Source organism: Trachemys scripta, chromosome 6, assembly GCF_013100865.1.
Source record: "Trachemys scripta elegans isolate TJP31775 chromosome 6, CAS_Tse_1.0, whole genome shotgun sequence".
Lineage (NCBI taxonomy): Eukaryota > Metazoa > Chordata > Testudines > Emydidae > Trachemys > Trachemys scripta.
In genome coordinates this window covers 31,597,782-31,620,079 of record NC_048303.1, presented here as the reverse complement: position 1 = coordinate 31,620,079, position 22,298 = coordinate 31,597,782, and the positions used below count along the sequence as shown (strand labels likewise).

General features: G+C 39.3%; 1 protein-coding gene across 1 annotated transcript in view; it reads right to left on the bottom strand.

Moving 5' to 3' along the window:
• MTREX (Mtr4 exosome RNA helicase) overlaps positions 1 to 22,298 on the bottom strand; it is an 85,189-nt gene that overhangs the window by 12,920 nt on the left and 49,971 nt on the right. Inside the window, exons 19-23 of the mRNA XM_034773805.1 lie at positions 11,405 to 11,533; positions 5,922 to 6,032; positions 5,327 to 5,515; positions 3,629 to 3,792; positions 1,901 to 2,006 (exon numbers count right to left, since the gene is read on the bottom strand). Of these exons, the coding sequence (XP_034629696.1) occupies positions 1,901 to 2,006; positions 3,629 to 3,792; positions 5,327 to 5,515; positions 5,922 to 6,032; positions 11,405 to 11,533 (699 nt within the window). The remainder of the gene's footprint in view (positions 1 to 1,900; positions 2,007 to 3,628; positions 3,793 to 5,326; positions 5,516 to 5,921; positions 6,033 to 11,404; positions 11,534 to 22,298) is intronic.

Below are 22,298 nucleotides of genomic sequence, written 5' to 3'. Positions count from 1 at the left end.
GTAGACCTACTTGGAATTTTCTTGAGTGGGGATCAAATGTTTGGATTCTCAGTGTTAGTTAGGACCTCATTAGGCAGCTCCCTAAATAGGCTTATACCTGACAATTTTGAGGTATGCAGCTTTGGCCTTATAGTTTATGTCGGTGTTTATGCCTGGCCACTGAGCTTGCTGCCAGCCTCATGGAGTCCATGGATTCATCCCTAGCTTCAGTGGTGATGGTGGATATTTCCTTTACTATCAACTTGAATTTACCATGGTTCTAAAAGTTAAGGCTTTGTAGGTCACTGCACCAGAACATTATAGTTCTAGCATTCTATGGCTGCCAATGAGTCTACAAGGGCTGCTGAAGAAGTTTAGAAGTCCCACTTAGGGTGGCTTCTTTTAGACATAGTGCAGAGATTAGCCTTCCTATGTGGTGCTCTGAGCAAGGCAGAAATTAAAACAGACATGCAAAGGAGGGAGCCCTAGAGAGTGGGAAAATCTTGGATGTGACTGGTCATCATTCTGCATGTCTGAGTGAGTGAGGAGGAATTTTGCATGTATGCTGTCCCAGAAATTATCTTCATTAAAAAAAAAGCCAACTTTCCCCCAAAATGAGACACTTCCACAGAAACTCAGTTTATGTCATCCAGCCTACTTATTGGCTGATAATTGCCATCACCCCTGTCTCCATTGACACCGAAGTTGTAAGAACCCTTAGTATTCCCAGTGATACTCACAGAGATTAGATGTAGGCATAACCAATTGTAATTTGTATTCCAAATACATGGTATACTCACTTCCTTTATACTACTTGCTCCTATTTAATTCAAAATAGATTGTTATACTTTCCAACCACTCTCCGGGAGAAGCAGTCATTCCCAAAATATAATTTAAACCTTGTCCTGTAGCTTCAAATCATGACCACGTACAATGACTCTGCTAGTATGTTTCACCTCAGAGTCTTATGTCTTTTTTTAGATACGGTACCTATGACAACAGGCACTTGGAAGTACCCGGGTTAGATTATGTCAAGGAATTGAAGCTGTTGCTCACAAAGAGTGAGTGTGAGTGCGTGTGTTAAAGTAACGCTGCCACTCCAGGAGAGGGATGGAAGTGCTATTGTCAGAGAGAAGAGGGATTGCTAAAATTTGATTTTATCACAACTTGCCAAATACTACTACTTTTTCTTTAGTGATATAAAAATTACTACCATAAGTACAGGAAGGTCCAAGAACCTTCCTGTACTTTCCCCTCATTCATGGATATCCTTTTAAAGACCGCTTTAGGCAAACAAAACAGACCACAATATTCCAGCCTGACACTTTCCATAGGAGATACCATTATTTCTTTTCTTTGAAACTTATTTTCCTTTTCATACAACCTAATATGCTGCTAGACTCAGTTTGTGAAGCTGGGTACTGCAATCATCAGGGTACTGTTCATCACACAACTCAAACACATTTAATTGATTTTTTTTCAGTTGTATTTCACCATGTTTATAATTACCTAATTTTCTGGCAGTAAAAATTCACTTGATACTCCTCTCCTCCAGGACTTACTGTTATTAACTTCACACCAATCAGCTTTTGATTTATCCTGCTGGGTTGATAATGATGCTTATAGTTTCAAAATTCACAATTGTCTTTGTAGTACCTTAAAGACTTTATCAGAAATGCAGGGAACACCTCTACTCCTAGTGAATACAGTGACAGCTGTAGCAGAGGCAGGAGAATAGTCAATGCTTGACTATCATTGGACCAGTCAGCAACCCTCACTGGTCTGTACTTCAGTAAAGTGGAAACCTGGAAATCTGATTTCAGTGTGGGTCTGGTGTTTACTGGAACATGAATTTGGTTGTTCTACTATAGCTTTGATAGATACAAACAAACAAATCTATGATTTCTGAAAAGTAACTCACATTCTCTTGAAATACAAAGCAGCTTAGTAATGCAGTTGCTTGTTCTGCAGATAAGTCATTGAAGAGCCCATTAAACATCATTTCTGTCAGGAGCAGTTCATCAGCACTATAATGGAGAAAACGAGACGGAAGCTTAAGTAACAGACCTCTTAAAATAGTATTTCTAATTCTATACATTTTGCATTATAAAGTACATTGCGTGCACAAGAGAGAATAGCTTTTTATTTTGACAGTTTACTGGAAAACTGAAAATTAAGTTTGATTTGTCAGGGAAGGGAAAGGAGAAGCGAGAAATGATGTTTCTGAAAAAAATCAAGTCCTTCTAAACCAAAAAAGCTTTACTTGGCCACAAAGAATCTCTTGCCAGTTTACAAGTGAACTGTTACAGCAGCTATGCCCAGTGTTAGTTATCACTTTGACAGCTAGGACATAAAGGAGATTAAACAGATCCAGAGAAAGGACAACAGAATAATAATAAAAAAAAAAGGTTAGAACATTTGGTTTGTGATAAAGCCTTGAGAAACTGGGATTGCAATTGTTGGAGAAGAGATGGTTAACAGGATACAATTGACATTTTCATGATATTATAGGATATAGCAAACAGTTCAGTGTGCTTATAAAATCTAAAGCAAACCTGGTCATGAGCTATATAAAAAACAGATCTGCAGACAAATCATGAGTTTTCTTTGATTGGGCATCAGCTAAAATACTGTTGCACTTTTACTTCAGACTTTTTCTAGGCAAAACTCAAATGAAAATAAAAATGTAAAAGCTCAATACAGAAAAATAGACAATTAGCAAACAATTCCTAAATTACATGGAAGTATGGAATTTCGTAAGCTACTGACCAACTCTTGTTATGTACTGCTTAATTCTACTGTGTTATTTAATGTAATAAGATCCATCAGAATAGCAAGAAAGAATTAGGGCAACAATTTCATGGAGCAGGCACAAAAACAGCACCTACTGTGGTGTTAAGTTTTAAAAAAGAATTGTACTTACCAAGAATTACAAGCTTTAGTGGTTATAGCCACTTGTACAAAATAAATCCGACAAATTTTCTGAGATATTGAAGTTTGATTTAATTGATACAGTTCCCATCCGAATCTTTTTTGAAATACCTGTTCTAACATGGTACATGCCTAGTAAATGCATTACTTTCTTACAATCACATTTATTGTTTTTCATCTATTCCTGCAGCCCTTTGGCATCAATTAAATTGTACTCTTCAGTAGTGTCAATGAACTGACATTAGAATAACTGTTGCTACATCTAAGAGTTTATGGGCAATCTGGATTAATGGAATACAAGGAACTGGGCTATAGAAATTTAGAGGGCCCTAGCTGTCATGGCATAAATGTATGATATCTGATACAGTAAATATTACAAGAGACTGAGGCCCGGGCTTTGTAAAGAAAAGCCATTGTCCTGGCCTTTTAACAGATCATTTTCTTATCAGTTCAAATTTCCATTACATTTTATCTTTAGGATATTAGAATCTTATTGCTTTCACTAGTCTATTCCTTTTTCTTTGGAAGGGATTAAAGAAAATCACTGTTCTCTGTAATACACAGAAAATGTATTTTTAACATGTGCATTCCTATTAAAGATTTTTAAAAGTGGCCTCTATCATGCTGTAACTAGGATTAGAAATATAATATGTTAGGCATCAGCAGGGTTCAGCAAGGCATATGTATGCATAACACTTCCATAGGAACCTTCAGTTACCTGCTGATTTCACAAGCAACTCGTCCTTTCATCTCTATGACATCAGATGACGTGGCAAAACCCAATCTTCTCAATACACGTTTGCGGCACTTGAGCTCATCCATTTGTAAGACAGTTCTGGCTTTCTTTAGTTCCCGCTTTGCTGTTCTAATATCCACTGCAATCTGTGAACCCCAGAAGTGTACAAAATTTTTCAGACCCTGTATTCTTAACACAGACACTTAAGACAACTTCAGCAGAATACAAAGATACAGATACACCTCTACCCTGATATAACGCGACCCGATATAACACGAATTTGGATATAACGTGGTAAAACAGCGCTCTGGGGAGGCGGGGCTGCGCACTCTGGCGGATCAAAGCAAGTTCAATATAACGCGGTTTCACCTATAACGCAGTAAGATTTTTTGGCTCCCAAAGACAGCATTATATCGGGGTAGAGATGTAGTTGTATTTTAAAGATATGTACTAACAATATGGCCTCCATCATCATAGTATATCTATACCCATAAGAGGATGGGAAATATTATCCCCATTTTACACACAAGGAATTGATGGATGGACACGGACACACGACCTGGTGAAAGTCACACAAGAAGTCTGTGGAAGAGCTGGGAATTCTAGTCCCAGGCTAGTGCCTTCACCACAAGACCATTCAACAATAATCACATACAAATAAAATGTGCCATAAAACTTGTAATAAACTGCTCCAATAGGATGACAGACGCCTTCTTGATGATAATTGTAGGGTAGGATAATCAGTTTCAAAATGAATAAATTTAAATCCTTTGATTCCAAGAGCTTTCCAACACTGCTGTCCCCAGCCCTCTTGGCACCACACAGTTAAGGAAGACTAGACTGGAGGCCTAATTCTAGGCTAATTTACAATCAGAGCCAGGCTCCAATACCAGGCCTAACTGGAGCCAACTAGCACTTTAGTCCAACAGTCCTATTCATTTTAATGAGTATACTCACCGAAAAAGGGTGCTATTTCAGCATGAATAAGAATGGAAGAATTGGGCACTGAGTGACTTCTGTGGGACTACAATGAATGTAAGGCAGCAGAGAATTTGTCCCAGTGCATCCGAAGAAGTGGGCAGTAGCCCACGAAAGCTTATGCTCTAATAAATTTGTTAGTCTCTAAGGTGCCACAAGTACTCCTGTTCTTTTTGCGGATACAGACTAACACGGCTGCTACTCTGAAACCTGTCCCAGTGTGTGATTTCACTTATTTTGATTATCAAATACTTTATATGGATCAGTTTTTAAACAGTCTTTTACACTGTGCCTATCAATCTTTCTGGAATTATTTTGGGAATAGTCTGAAAGTGTAGAAAAACTGGTCACTTTAAAGTATATCTGGCATATGTGAAAATGCACATTATTTGTATTATGCACATTGCTACTTAATTTTTCTTAATGATTAGGATTAGTGACAACTGAGCAGCATTCTGGTCCATGTCAATTTTTCCAGATAAATCTTTTTCAGATCAGATTTGCACACTTTCTATCAAATACCTCGAAGAGTAAAGCGTACTCCATGAAAACTCAGCCAGACCTACTGAGATTCTGCAATATTGCTTGGGGGGGGGGGGAGGAAGGACTAACATTTCACTTTCCAGATAAAATGTAATCAATGAGAGGGGCACACTTATTGGCTGTGCCTTCAGCTAATTGCTGACATAGTCCATCCCTCACCTGTGCTTTTCTTTCACAAAGCTTATATACAGTCTCCAAACTGGAATCATTGTGAAGTGGATGTGAATACATCCTATGTTCAAAAGCCTCTATTTTTTGGATGACTTTTTTCAGTCCTTGGTCTTTGATGCCCATGTCATCAATGGGGTCCAATAATGGTACTCCATCAGGGAACCGCTTCTGTACTTCCTGCAACAAAAAGATTTAAAAATGCACTTTTTGGAATGCAGACATTAGTAGCAACACAAGATTTTATAGATTAAAATGTACATTTAAAAGACAGACTGAAAAACAAAACAAATGGCATAATTAGACTATTTAAGGTATAGAAGAAACTTTTATTGAAGTTTCATATATGCTGAAACTAGGCACATTAGATTTCAGTTTTTAAAATAATCAGGTAAGTCATTTTGTTTGAAGGCAACCAATGTTTTACATGTACTCTGTTTCTAAAACACTAAATCTCAGATGACTGAAGACATGAAGCAAACCTCAATGTGAATGTAAGAAACAGTGTTCTCATGCCCTATTGTGTCTGGCTGTTTAGAGTATACTGCTTGTTTTGTTTTTTAAAATTCTTGTGGAAGTCACGTACCTGTATAGATTTTAACACACTTTGCCTATTGTCGATGGGCCTCAGGTCTTTGGGTATGTAAAGTCGGACACTGCTGATAGCTGAGAGAAGATGCACCAAAACCGGAACAACCTGTACAAAAGAGTGCGGTAAATGATAAAGTAACAATACAGGAGATTTTTATTGATGCCTTTCAATCATTGTAAAATTTATTTTTAATTAATTTCTAACTTCTTAGCAGAAAGCAAATTGTGATTTCTTTTGCAGATTATTCCAGAGTTGTAACAACTGAACACTGTATCCTGAACAGAATTAATAACCCATGTTGAAATGTTGGCTAAAGAATTCTTCCTACCCGATTTTGTAACAGATTTTCTGACCACATGAAACTAACTGAACAGTGGTGTCATGCTCAAATTATAATTAACTGCATGATCCCTCAGTGTTATGTTAGTTATTACTTTAGCAATAGTAGAAAAAGGCCCAGATTTGAAAAGATATTTAGGCTTGGCTTTGGTCAGCGTTGCAAGGCCTAAGTGATTTAGGAATCTGATTTTCAAAAGGGTTTTAGGCACTTGGGATTTAGGATAAATGCTTAAAATCCCTTTTTAAAAAAAGATTTATGCTCCTAAATCCGTTAGACATTGTTAGACATTGCAATGCTGAGCACAGCAAAGCCTGTACACCTTTAAAAATCTGAACCAAAGTCCCTTACGAAAAACTGTACATAAAATAAAGCCTACTTAAAATTCATTCTGTTCCTATTTTGGAGTCTTCACTTTTAAACTTGCAAAACACACTATCATACAAATATGAATATGTGCTGTTTTACATTTTTGAAAAGAATGTTCTAAATATGCAAGTAAGATGAGAAATGTCTTGCTTACATAATAACTGAAAAGACCGAGGCCCTTTTTCCAAGGTTCAGTACAAACGTTAAAGTATTAGTCGCTGAATGTTTTTAGACTACTCTGTTTAGCACACCTTGTTTCATTCTATTTTAAATAGTTCAACCAACGTCTTTATAAATAACTTTCTTCTGGATCGTTACTAGGCTTGAAAGGATTGGCTTTTTATCGGTAAATGTCAGTAAATGCCAATTTCACCACACAGGGATGAAAAACAACAACAACAACAACAATAATAAATAATAACAGTAATTTAAATTTACAAATAGGTGAAGAAAGAAAAAATGCTGCTTGAGAATGTATTAGAATTTGATTTAAAGATATATACTCTATATTTTGACATGTGACATTGACAATTTGTGTTTTTATGGTTATAAAAAGCTTTACATTTTTAAATCTCAACATCTAGCATCATTCAACAATTGCCTGATCCCTCCCCTATTATCTGATTCCCTCCATAATTTCCCGCAACTATGAAAATTTAAATATCAATAAAATTTGGAAAAAAGCTTAAAAATAAACAGATATTATATACTGAAATTATAAAATAAAAATCAAATTCTGCCAAGCTTAATTAAATAGTGCTTTAAAAAACAGAGGTTAATATGTCCTTGAAAGTCTACAAAAAAATAAACAGCACAATCTTCTGAGCTGCAACTAAGTCCAGTTAGTCAGTAGTCTCATGCATTTGCAAAACTTCTTTCAAATTCTTCAGATATGATGTACAAGTATGACTACCAACATGCCTCGCTAAGTCAATCCTGCTAATAGCTATCAAAAGGTCTTCTGTATAACATGGTTTAAGAGCTTGTGCTGCATGTGTTGACAAACTTCCATCTTTCACATTACTGTAAACACTTATGTGACTGTTTTCAATGCAATACCTGAGAAAAGGGCATCCATATTTTAGCGTGTATATTCTCAACTTCTTTCATTACTTGTTTATACTCTGTTGCAATCTCCACTGCAACGTTTTTAGTAATTCACTGATCAGAGAACTTTGAAGGCATGTTTATTAAGCAGTTAGAAATAATCTTACCATTATGCAAGTGACAAAGTTCAATGGGTATGACAGAAGCATGAAATATCATTAAGAAGTTATTATGAAGTGTCCCCCATACATGTAATGGACATTATGCCTACTATTCAAAAGTTACTAGATATTAAGTAACCAAATCTTTAGAGAGTTTTGTAAGGCTTTCTGTTTCTGAAATCTGAATGCAAGAATATCAGAGTGAGACGTACTGTACACAAACTTTAGAAAAGTAACTTTAATACCTAAAACCACTTGAACACATGCTTTGCTGAGTTGGGGCCTATATTTGCACTATTCTCATCAGCAAGCATTTAAGCACCAATAATTCCCAATCTGTAAGTGTGAAAATGTTGTTAATAAGCTAACTCTGACTATCGTACTTCTGCATGTCCCAATTCTATTTAGCAAATTGTGACATGCATTTGTATTTCAGGGAAGAGTCTGTTGGAGCAAAGTAGCAGCATTAAATAGTACTTTGTAGAAATATCATTAGAATTTGGCTTTAGGGATTTTGAAGAAATTAGTTTACCACAGCAACTTCTATAATGTCCATTACAATAGCTTTATGGGCTGATAAGGTGAGTTCTATGTTTTACCACATACAAGAAAAAATGTTTTCTGTGTGCAGCTAGATAGTTAAACCTAGCATTCTACAAAACTCATTTACTCATAATTTAATAAACATCTCTGCAACTACTGGATTAATTTTCCACAGTACATAGTAGGTTTTTTTAAATAAAGGGCAAAAGTTAAAGTTAAAAAGCACTTCTTTAAAGTACATCAAAGATACAGCTTGCAATGCAAGCTTAATTGGAAGAGGACTGAAATTCTTGCACTTCAAAATAGGGTTCTGTCAGAACAAACACCACAAAACAGATTTTGCAGGTTTTCAGATAGTTTTCAATATACAAAGAACTACGATACTGCAGTCTTTTAAAATATATATCTTTCAAATTTCAGACTTAATTTCATTAAAGTGACGAACTAATAGTGCTGGCTTCAGCCACACAGTTTGTGGGCAGATGCAGTCCAAATTTTCCCATAGTTTTCCCCCATGTTTTCTATCTGCCAATGCACCTCAATCTTGAACTGTAACTCCACTGAACCCCAAAAAACAAAGAGCAAAAACAAAACAAAACAAACCCCTGCAAGAGTAAAATAATGCAGGCAGAAGTCCATCAGCAGAATGGAGGCTATCAAGTTTATTTCACTGAATGCAGCACGTATGATTACCTGCCTTGTGGGCGGGTGGCATATGCATGCATTCAGTACAAGCCACTCATAGCCCTCAAAGACCAGGTATAGGCTTTTGAGCCAGAGTGGCTGAACTGGAGGAGCTAAGGGAGACAGAGAGGTAAACAGACGAGATTTTCAGGGACACAGAGCAGTCCCTCTCCCAGTCTGACAGCCCTGGTGCTGCTGAGGATGACAAAAGTCTTGGAGAAAGAGAACAGCATACTGGAGCGAAAGGAAACAATCCTATTATCCCTTCCAGATAGCCTGATATCCTCTCATACTGAGGATACCCCTCCAGTGGAGGGAACCTCAGTTATTTAAGAGAGAGGTTATAATAATGGGAGATTTGATTATTAGAAATATCGATAGTTGGGTTCATGATGACAGGAAGAACCACAAAGTGAGTTGTCTGCTGTGTGTGAAGATTGTGAACCACTCGAGTCATCTATTTAGATGTATGTGCAGAAGTCTAAAATCACAGAAACTGGCTGTAGAGGACAACTTTGGTGCGAGTGATCATGAGTAAATTTAGTTTAAACTAAATGGAAGGATAAGCAAAAATAGGTGTGCAACTAGAGTCCTTGATTTCAAAAGGGCAAACTTGAAAAAGTTAAGGGAATTATTTAGAGAAGTGGATTGGACTGAGGAACTCAAGGATCTGAATGTGGAGGAGGCTTGGAATTACTTTAAGTCAAAGTTGCAGAAACTATCTGGAGCCTGCATTCCAGGCAACAGGAAAAAAATTGCAGGGAAGGATTGCAGACCAAACTGGATCTCAAGCATCTCAAACAGGGTATTAAGAGAAAGCAGAGAGCATACAAGGAACAGAAGACAACCACCTTGCAGGATCCTAGAGCCCCAGGCTCCAGCCCAAGCTCGGACATCTATATTGCAATTAAACAGTCCTGCAATCCAAGCCTCACGAGCCCAAGTCAGTTGGCACGGACCAGCCATGGGTTTTTAATTGCAGTGTAGACATACCCAAAAAATGCTGTCTTTATAGACACACATAGATATCCCAACGGAGGAGTTGTAACATATCAGACTAATATTAATATTCTAATCTATTAGAATATACTGAATAAATTTAAAAAAATCTGATCAAAAAGTCTTTGACACCAACACAACTGTTCAAACACCTATGGAAGGAGACTTCTGATGCAGTAACTATTCTGGCCTTTAAAACAGGATTTCTATCACTTTTTGAAGTTTCTTGCTTAACCACCTCTTCCCAAGAGCTAACAGAGATCTAACTGTTAAAGATGCAGTAGTAAGAATAGCTGTTAATGTAAAAGATCCTATCTGGCAACCAAATAAGCACATGAGCATTCCTGAGTACTAACAAGACAAACACGGAGGAACCAGAGTTAAATCTTCAGCTTAATCAGAATTTGTAGAATAAAGGGGCAAAGACATAAAACATGCAGCAGGGTGAACACCCACCCTAGGTTAAAGTGAACTGGCAAGGCTTAGAGGCTCATAGAAAGAAGAAGAAAAATCGTATTTAAATTAAAAAAAATGAGAAGATCATGATATTCAAAGATGAACAAGACCCACAAGCTGAAATCAGTATGTGTAGAATTGTATGATCAAGTCAACTACAGTGTTTGTGATTTTCAAAGCGGGGTAGGTAGTTCAGTCACACATTTTTCGTTACATTTAAAGGAAGATGTGTAGCTGCCCTTGAAAATTTAAAATTTCAACTAGATATCCTAGAGAAACCAATGACACTTGTGCACCCGGAGGCCATAGAAATTTTAGCACACTTCTAAAATTTATAAAGTACTTTGAAGATTTAAGAGTCTTTCATCCAGCGATTTCAAAGCACTTATAAAACATTAGCTACATCACACAACATTCCTTTGAGTTAAGTAACAGATACAGAGGAACCACTTCGTTCACCACTGAAAAGCAGCTTCCTCTGAGGTGAAACCTAGCAGCTGTTTAAGAATGCAAAGCTACATCAATCAATGTATTTCCCTTCACTTTCTTAGAGAATAAAATTCCCCTCTTTTCTTAACGTTTGCAAAGGCTTTTATGATAAACTCTGAAAGATGCTATATAGCGGGTAATCAATTATTTTTTGTCAAGGTCCAAATTTCTTGGTCAAGGTATGGTCAAGGTCCAGACTCCAGAGAAAAAATAATAATATTAAATAATAATAAAACACAAAAATAAATAATAATTAAATATAAAGATTTCTGGGTCCATTCAAAAGCGTCAGGTGAACCGTGGACCAAACCCAGACCGCCAATTGACTACCCCTCCTATATAGAATATATTTTAACGCTATTGATATTTGACAATGAAACTGAACTACAAACCTGCATCTCTCCTTTCTCATCAGGCTTTGCTGGCTTTGCAGCCTCAGTAGCAGAATTCTTCAAACTCTCTTTGCTGCAGTGTAATAGGACTTCAACCACATATAATGGGTCCAGCTCACCAGAGTTAGGCTATTGGGGATAGAGAGAGAAAGAGTCGCAATAGTAAATATCAATTGTTCAAATACTGGTAACAACAGAAAGGAAAATGTGACTTCAATTGACATTCAAAAATTTTGAGAGATACTGCCCCTAAACTTTAACAGTTCAGTACTTCGGTCCTGAAAACCAATACTACAATTAAGTATATTTTAATATACATATGTCTCTCGTGCGCGCGCACACACACACTCTCTCTCTCTCTCTCTCTAAAGGTTTTGCAATTTAATTACATTCACCCCTTTAGCCCCAACCAAAACCTGCCCTAGATAGAATCACTTTCAAAGGAATGTTTTAGCAATGTCAACATTTCCCTGCAATGCAAGAACTACTAGCTGTTCCAAATCTATATAGCCTTCTATACTTCCCAAGAGAAGCGGCTGAGAGTGGGAAGGGGCTCTTGACATCCATTCTGGAATTCCGATCTCCCAAATTCTTTACTTTCCCAAGCTGCTGCATCTCTTCTTCTGGTAGAGAACTGAACTCCATTTGATCCAATCAATAATGGCACTCAGTTGGTCAGGCAGTCTCTGTTGTTCCACATGTGATGCACACACTCACCACTGGGTGAGAACACTACTACCTGAGAACTCCTAACTCTTGTTAGTCTGGGCACTGAGGTCTGGTCTACACTGAGGGGGGTGGGAAATCGAACTAAGTTACGCAACTTCAGCTACGTGAATAACGTAGCTGAAGTAAACGTACTTAGATCTATTCACCGCAATGTCTTCACTGTGTTGAGTCGACAGCGGACGTTCTCCCGTCAACTCCGCCTGCACCTCTCGCTCCGGCGGAGTACTGGAGTTGATGGGAGAGCGCTCGGTGGTCAATCATGTGTAGACTAGACGCGATAAATCAACCCCCACTGGATCAATCGCTGCCCGTCGATCCTGCAGGTAATGTAGACAAGCCCGAGAGACCAGGCTTAGTCAACAAACCAGCTTACAGCACAGAACACTTGCATGATACTACCAAGCAGCATTTATATTTAATATTGCCAAGGGTTTTAACAAGAAAGTTAGTCTACAGGTTTGCAAGTCAGTATTTCCCCTCACAACAGAGGTCATTCATCAACAAATCTTTGCAGCATAATAGCATTTATTTTGGGAGAGAGGGGACAATGGAGGGAAACAACATCTTGTGGGCCAAGATTTCATATGATTGTATAAGGGGCACAAATATCTGGCTTATATTTGCACAGGACACAAGTCTGGTGCTCCAACAAAGTAGAATTCTTTAAACAGTGATAATCTTAATGCTCTAGTTTTCTTCAAAATAAATTACAACTTGTATGGAACAATCTACAGCAGTGTTGTTTCCTTGTAGTAGCGCTGCACTGAAACGTTTCCTTTTATTTGGCAGTAGAACCAAAGTATAGAATCACAACAGAAGCTCCATTTTAAACTATCATGTACAAGCTTTTTAAAGTACTAATCACAGATTAACATAAGATTTTACAAAAAACAATGTAATCAAGATCAGCCTTAAAAGTGTTTTGTATTGCTGTGATGAAAAGAAAAACATCAAGGGATTTCATTTTATAGGTACCTGAAGCAGAATGTAGGCAAATAACATTCTATAAGAGATTCTCAGTGCTTTGTACACAACTTAATTTGCCCATTGGTAAACATCAAATATCAGGTTGTCCTGTCCCACAACTAAGTCGTTTTCCAATAATTTAAGTCTTCATTTATGAAAAGATTGTTTCTCTTAATTCTGTCCTATTTTGTGAAAAAGGTACTTGGCAGCTGTTTTAATTTAGATTTATAACCCCCCCACTCCCCCCGTGACCATTGCCATCATCTGAACTATATTTGAAAATGAAATCCATGTGTGGTAAAGCAGAGTCTAGCCAAAACTCTTAAAGTAAGGTGCTTATTTGAGCCTAGAACACACTAACATACATTAAAATAAACTGAATACAGTTCAAGCACTAGAAACCCATGTAGCAGCAAACATATGATTAAATCACCTATCAGCTGTGTTTTGAAAAAGATTAAAACTGGAGATGTCATAGTATTGCATTAGTTAGCTGCATTTTGAGGCTTTTACCCCTTGCTCGAAGCATCTCATATTTGATGTTGCTGGAAACAAGAACAGATGGACCACTATATTTCCAATAAAGGAGAGTTGCAAGGATATGAAATTCAGATTCCTGGATGGAGGATATTCAGGTTTTTTTTTTTAAAAAAACTCCTCACATCCTGGCATATCTTGTTGAAAAGGGCTTAATTATCAGGCTAGAAGGGACCGCAAGGGTCATACACTCTAACTCCCTGTCAAGTTGCAGGATTTGTTCTATCAATCTTTATATACTATAAAAGTGTATTCTAAATGTAGCCTTTTGAGATAGGGAGAACTGAGAAGGCGTAAGGGAGAGATCACATTTTTAGTTGACAGCACTGACAATGTTATCAAGACAAAAGTTTGGAACCCACCCTGCTCTGCGTGCTATCAGGAGTCTCCAAATATCAAAGGATAGTGTGGACTATAACAACACTGTGACAGGTAAACAAACCCCACATCAGTAAAAAAGGGGTTAAGCAGCTGCTCTGGATACAGGCAGCCCCATCACACCACACCTACAAAGCATGCATAGCTTAGAGCAGGAGTTCAAAAGGCAGAACAGATCAATATGCAGCAGATAGTGGAGGTGAACTGACCTAAACTCTGAGTTCTTGCTGCCCAAGAGCTCACTACAGTGATGTGGCCAAACCCAAAGGGAAGAAATTTGGGATTCTCAGAAGGTCTGAGACTATCTTTGATTTCCAGTTATTTAATGTCTTGTCTTTATTTGTTGGGAAAGAGGGGATGGATAGGAAGTGATTCAGGGAGGCAGCAGTATAGCACTTCGGTGGTGCAGGACTCAGGTGCTTACACTGGGTCCTGGCTCAGAACCCAGTGGAAAGGGTGGGCTTGGGTTCCCCTACCAACTCCTAGGGGTGCCAAAGGCCAAAGCTGACCCCTGATATGGGGAGTCTACGGGAGAGAAGGCCCTGGGGACTGAAGAGTCAAGACCTCAACCCAAGGGGAGACTCAGAGATCCCTGCTTAACCCAGAGGACTACCCTGTTGCTGGACTCTTTATATATTCCGAAAGAGGAGGAAATAAAATACGTGACCAGGCCAGAGGGCTGAGTCACAGAACAGACAGATCACCATCAGACCAGAGTGGCTGTCAACAGGGATGCCAAAAAAAGAATGAGGGCCTGCTATGCCCTGCCATATATGAAGTGAGCGATCCCCTTCGCATATGACAGGGGTTCTCAAACTGGGGGTCGGGACCCCTCAGGGGTTTAGAAGGTTATTACATGGGGGGTTGCGAGCTGTCAGCCTCCATCCCAAACCCTGCTTTGCCTCCTGCATTTATAATGGTGTTAAATATATTTTAAAGTGTTTTTAATTTGGGGGGGGGGGAAGGGGTCTAATTCAGAGGCTTGCTGTGTGAAAGGGGTCACCAGTACAAAAGTTTGAGAACCATTGACATACGGCAATATGTAGGCATTGCACAGTGTATTGGAAATAAAGCTTCTGAACCAAAAATAACTACACTTTGATTTTATTAGCTCCAAAGCAAATTTTTACAGTTTGCTATATATTTATACAACACAACACATAGCATGCATAATTTGAGACAAATTCTTCTTGATATAGTAATTCAGCAAAAAGATTATTTGAGCAAGAATAATTTGAACTTTGATTTTTAATGGAAATACTTTCATCTGAAATTATACTGATATGATTGCAAAGTGAATATGAATTCAGAAAACTGATGACAACTAATTAAGCACCTGACTAATTATACTAGAAGGTGTCTAGTATAATTAAATAAGTCAGATGCTTAATTTTCACATCAATTTGATAAATTAATAATATTATACTCTTTATAGCTATTTTGCTATATTCCTATTATAAAATTCATATTTCCTCGGCATGACATTTTATTGTTCAGTAAAAATGGACAACTAAATTCCCAACAGTTCTCAGTGGCTGAGTATAACAATGTGCTACTTGGAACATCTATGAAGTGCCATGGAAGTGATTCCATGAGTTAGATACAGGAAGGAAAGTGTAATAGAAATAAAATGTTTCTGTAACGGAGACAGTCAAGAACAAAGTTCAGTTTGGAAGGAAAGTTTCAGCTTTTCAGGTCAAAGAAAAAGACATGTCAGAGATTTGTGTCTGTATGCTGGAATCTTTAAGCTTTATGTTAGACCCCTAAGATTCTCCTCCTCCCCAGGAAATCACACAGAAACCAAAATCATAAGGGGGTAATAAAGATCAAATAAGCTTCTCAATTCAACCCATCCCCAAATCTTTGTTTTAGGATTTAGAGTACAGTTTCTATATTCACTAATGAGGTACATTAAGTCTAACATAATACTTCACTAGAGAAAGAATATTAGTCAACTTTCATACAGGGAGAAAGCTGACTACTGAAGAAACTAGTAGTATTAATGGTATTTACCAAGGATATTATTGTGGAAACAAACAGAAAGAACTGTTCCAGCTGCATTCTTATGACACAAGTGGAGGAAGGAGTTAGAACAAAAGTTAAAGAAAATATTGTTGAAGAAACTGAGTATATATTAAAATGACAAATCTGTGAAAACCATTATATGATCAACATCTATATCCCAGGACAAACTCATAAGAGGCACAGTGGTTTTCACTACTATATGTATTAAAGCAGCTGTTAATTATCTATTTTTAAAAGATCATTTGTCTTGCATTGGCCCAAGATTTAAAAAAATCCTCAAAGAAACTAGCTTTTCCATACGAATGCTAGGAGTGGCATAGTTCTAAGTCTATTCCATAATTTTCAGTATCTGTTATACTTTCCGCTACACTCTGAAGGAAAAATTTAGCAACTGTCACAATGGCTCAACTAAAAGTTGCTGTTCCAAGTGGAATTAACCTCTCCAGCACAGATCATTATTTCAATAGTAATATTAAAACCTAAAAGGCTTGTAAAAGATTGAGATGGGCAAAATAGGAGGCTTTTAAATATTATATATAACACACACAACAGAGGTGGAAAGAAACACCTCAGAGAGACACAGAAGTTGGAAATGTTACAAAGAATGGGGGGGGAAATCTGTTTTACTGCTCGTCAAATGGTTCATAAGAAAGCAGTTTAAGAAACAGCACTTCAGTGTAAAAAGGCTATTTTCCAGTCCACTTTCTTAACTTGAGTGAAAATGGAATAAAAAGGCAAAATAGAAAAAGCAACATTCAAAAAGACAAAATAAAAGCTCTGCAAAAAGTTTTGTTTCTGCATCTACATCTGCTGTCTTTTCTCTATTATTATTATTAAATATTTATATTTAGTAGCACCAAAAGGCCTCAGTCACAACCGAGACCACGTTGTGCTGTGCAAAGTGAGAATCTTCCATATAAGTACAGTAGTTGGACCCTTGTACTCATCGACCATAATTACAGCATCTCTATATTATATGGCCATTCCCATACTCAGCTACAGAAAAAATATGTTTAAACCTATTTTGAATGCAAAGATTAGAAATATCTCAGTGTCAAAAGTTTCTGAAATGAAGGTCAAAATGTAAGGCTGAGCTGTGCAAACACCAGCTGCAAAAACAGATTTCCAAAGAGGTTACTTACCCTGTACAGTACTTGGAGTTCTTCGAGATGCATGTCCCTAAGGGGGCTTCACTTGAGATGAGCATGTGCTCTATGTGCCTTCAATTGGAGATTTTCAATAGCAGTGCTCATTCTGTGCACACGCCTAGCTATCCTGTGCCCTGTACTATGGATATATGGCATGGAGATAGATGCACTGCCCTCGGATTCTTCTCTACTACAAAGCCCTAAGAAAATGAGGCTCCAAAGCAGAGGGAAAGGAGGGTAAGTAGTGGAAACCGATAGGGACATCTCAAAAGACTCCAGTTACTGTACAAGCTAAGTAACCTCTCTTTTGAGTGGTGTCCCTGTGGGTGCTCCTCTAGAGGTGACTGCCAAGCAGTATTGTCTGAAGGCAGTGGGAGTGTCAGAGCTTGATGTAGGACTGACTCTAAACTGCAGAACCAAAGGCAGCATCTGCCCGAGAATCATCAGCTATGGCATAGTGTCTCAAGAAGGTGTGGACCGAAGCCCATGTAGCAGCCTTGCAAATCTCTACAACAGGAACATCCCTCAGCAAGGCAACAAACAGACTTAGATTTGGCAGAGTGGGCTATAACGCTAGTCGTTGTATATTAGCAGCTGTATACCAAGAGAGGATACATCCAGAAACCCACGTAAAAAGTCTCTGCGCAAACACTGGAAACTCCTCTAGCTCCATCCACAATAGAAACAAAAAGTGTCTTGGAGGCTCAAAAAGGTCTAGTCCTGTCCAAATAAGAGGTCAGCCCTCTCCTAACATCCAAAGTGTGAAGGGGAGCTTTCTTCCTAGGCAGATCGGGTGCAGGATAGAAAACTGAAGATGAATTGACTGGTTTATGTCAAAATCTGATCTAACTTTGGGAAAGAAAGACAGATGTGTTCAAGGAGATTTCTTTTCTCTGAAAAACAGTGTAGGGAGGGAGAGCCAGCCATGAAAGCTGCTAGATCACCAATTCTTCAGGCAGAGGTAATAGCCACTAAAGTAGGAGAGTTCAGAAGCAAGCAGCTAGCTAGTGATTGAAATGGAAGCTTCAGCTGAATATTGAGAACTAAGTTTAAGCCACAGGTAGGTGAGGGGTATCTAACACTCGGGAAGCGATTTGCTAACCCTTTGATGAATCTGGAAGTTACAGGATAAGCATATTCAGAGAAACCCTCCACCAGAGAATGAAACACTTATGGCTGCTAGATTAAATGTAATGGAATTAATAAGAAAAATTTCCTTTCTTCAGAGGAAGAAGATATTCCAGAACCTCCAAGATGGAGGAATCAGCAGGAGTTAGGTGACAGTAGGTACACCAGTGATAAAAGCTTTTCCATGTCTGAAAGTAGGTCCTTCTGGTGGAATTTTTGCTAATAGGCAGGATTTCTTGAACCTCTCCTGAACAGGAGAGTTCTAACCCTAAGAGCTATTTAAGTATCAAGCCTTGAGCTATAGAGACTTCAGGATGGAATGAAGAATGGTCCCCAAGTCTTGACTGAGAAGACTGGGCATTCACTGAACATTGACAGCTGGATGGGAGAAGAGGCAAAGGAATCACACTTGTCTTGGCCAGGTTGGTGCAATCACGATGACTGGCTTTGTTTCATCTGATTTTGTTTGAGGCCCTCTGGATGAGCGGCTTCGGGGGAAAGGTGTAAAGTAGACCCCTGACTATGAGAAGAGAAAGATGTCTCCTACAGAAGGATGACCCAGACCTCCTCTTGAACAGAACTTGGCACACTTCCAGTTGCTGTGCAGCGAATACCACCAGAACTTTTGTGAACACCCTGAGGGGCAGTAGACAGTCTAAAGGGAAGGACTCGATCTTAGTAACATTCCTGATCTATCATGGCGTTTAGGAACCTCCTGGAAAAGGGTGTATCCTGATATGAAAGGACACATCCTGAAGAGATCAAATGATAGCTGCAAGTGTCACTATCTTGGAATTTCTGTATCTTGACAAAGGTATTATTCAGCATCCTTAGATCTAGAATCAGTCTCCACCCTCCCTTCCTTTTAGGAACCAAGAAGTATTTGAATTAAATCCTCTTCCCCTGTACTCAGTGGGAACTGGTTCAATGGCTCCTATGCAAATAAGGGATAGAACATCTTGTTTTACAAGAGGTTTGTGAGAAGAGTCCCTGAAAAGGGAGGGGAAAGCGCAGTGGAAGTGGATGGAGTACCCAACATTATACCCACCAAAACCTGTTGGAGGTAATTTCACACCTCATTGGGGCAAAGTGAGAGACAATTCCAAAAACGTGGGAGACAGGATGGTGCAGCATCAGATCTGGATCAAAGGAGTATTCATGCACCTCAACGACTGCATCAAAAACATTTTGTAGACAATGACTGCTGTGTCAGGGTAGCAGTAACAGTTGAGAACTTTCCCTCCTGCATCCTGGGTTTTTTCTTAGGTGGCTCCAATGACCAATGGGATGTATGTGATCTCTGTGCTGTCGGAGACCAACTAAATTTCTTCTTATTCACAGGCTTATATATGCCCAAAGAATAAAGACCCGCACCAGAGTCTCTCAGAGAACACATCTGTGTTCTGTAGCGCATCATCTCTGGAGTCACTAAACAATTTCAAACCATCAAAGGGAAGTTCCTCTACTGTGCTGTGGACTTCTCTGAAGCGATGAAGCTCTACACATAAATACAACTGTTGAGATGGCACAAGCTTCCGTATCAGATGTGTCGTGAGAAGCTTGCAGGGTTGTTCTCACCAAAAGTTGCCCCTTAGCAATAACTGCTTGAAATTGCTCTCTATGCTCTTGTGATAAGTATTCACAATCAAAGAACTAAACACTGTGAAACTGATGTGATTATATTTTTACTCCTGGGGGAATTCTGCGTCACTGCACAGTGGAGAATTTACATAGACATTAATGTTCTGCCCAGAATTTCCTGCCCAGAATTCCCCCCCCCCGCCCCTCCCACAGAAATGGGCTGCAGAGTTGCTGGCCGCCACTAGGGTCTGCTGGACCCAGCAACGCCCAGCTTGCACGTAGAAGACACTGCTGAGCTGAGGGGAGGGGGAGGGAGCTAGGGGGTTCCCTGCTGCTGCAGTTCCCGGCATGTCCTGAAGGAAGAAGGCAGCGTGCAGGAAACTCCACACAAGCCCGGGACCCAGCATCAGGCTGTTACTCCCTCTGGATCCCTGGGCTCTAGGAGGGCAGGGGGTGTGTATGTGAGCATCTGGGCTGGCGGAGAAGACTCCCCGCAGCTGGGCTCTGGGAGGTAAGGAGTGTGGGTTTCTGGTCCCCTAGCTAGGCCCGGGGGCGGAAAGAGGGACAGAGAAACAGAAACTGGGTTCTCATAGGGGTTTCTTTAATTCTGTACTCCTGGGGGGCGGGGGGAGAGAGAGAGAGAGAGAGAGAGAGAGAGAGAGAGAAAGAGAGTCTCTCTCTCTCTCTCTCTGCATTGCTGCTGACAGGTATTTTGAAATAAATTACCAAAATAATTGAAACTGATACAGTGTTATTTTGACAAATAAAATTTGCAGAATTTTAAAATATTGTGCACAGAATTAATTTTTTTGCCACAGAATTCCCCCAGGAGTATATTTTGCCAGAGTCACCTGATAATTAGCAATCCAGAATTGCAGGGCTGAAGACAAAACTTTTGTAACCAAAAAGGTCTAAGCACTTGTGGTCTTTATAATGTAGAGTCACCTTTGAATGGTGTTGCCCATTACATTCACTCACTGCATCCATGACCAGTGAACTAGAGGCAGGATGAGAATGTAAGAATTCTGAACTCCTAGCTGGGACATAATAGTCTTTACCTGCCCTCTTAGCTGTTGAGGATAGGGAGAGTGGGGGCAAGGAGTGTGCCAGGGCAGTAGAAGGAGTCTGTCAGATCATTTGACAAGTTCTAATAGTTCCTTATTTATAGGCAAAGCTACCTGTGCTGATGATGGTAAAGTATCAATCAATTTACACTGAGTCTCTTGAACTACTTCTAATGGAATCTGGAGAGTGTCTACTACTCTCTTCATCAAATCCTGGAATTGCTTGATGTCATTCACCTAACTTGGTGAAGGTATCACAGCCTCATCGGGGGAGGATGAGGATATATTAGTCTGTGGAGTTTCACCCAGTAACTGATGAGGAGGCATCTGTGCAGACTCTTGATGAGTCCTGGACGTTGAAACTTGCAGTACCAAGATGTGTATAGGACACTCGAACTCTAGCTGTACTGGCACTCTTGGTACCAATGAAACAGCGGCAGATGGTACCGAATTCTTTGGAGCCAACTGCAGGGACCCAGAAGCACCTCATTCAGGCTCTGACAGTACCAAGGACTTGTGTACCCAATGATGGGTATTGTGTCTCTTTAACATGAAGGGAACCTTGGTACTGAGGTCATTTGAAGCCTTCTCAGAAGGCTTTAAGGGGTACAATGTCTCCAGAACAGAAGGACTTGTAGGAATACAGTCTCTCTGAGGAGATCTAGCACTCGTCTTGGATGAGGCTTTCTCCATTTAACCCAAAGGTCTGTCTTTCAAAGACCTAGAAAGCGACTGAACTGTTGAGACTGATGGGGCACTGTGGGAGCTTGAAGGATGGTGTTTGGAGTGGGGAGGAGAGTCTGTGGGTCCTTGATCTGAAGTCAGACGAAGTGAACGCTGCATTCTGAGGAGCTGAAGTTTTGTTTTTGTCCCTCTTGGAGTGACTCTTGAAGTTCATGCAGATCTTGCACTTTGAAGGCATGTGCATGTCCCCAAGGCAGTGAATACAGTGCAACTGGCCATTACTAACTGGGAAGGATTCCCAGCAAGTGAGGCAATGTTTGAAGCCTGGGGACTTAGACACAACCCACAGGGAAAAAAGAACAAACAAACAAAACAAACAAAACCAAGCTTTGAGAGGACCCCGCCCCTACAATGGGAGAAGGGGGGGTGGGGAAGGAAGGCAAAGCCTCGATCCAATTAGAGAAAAGAACTCTCAAAGCTAACAAAGTAAACACTAACTACAAGAGCTACAAAGAATAAAACTGGAATAAAAGAAATTTAATATAAAGAACTAAAACTTGACAAGGTGAGACGCTGCACAGGCAAGCACTAACAACTGCTCCGTCTCAGGCTGAGGGTGAGGGTGGTCGGTCTGTTACAACCCTATGTAGCCTC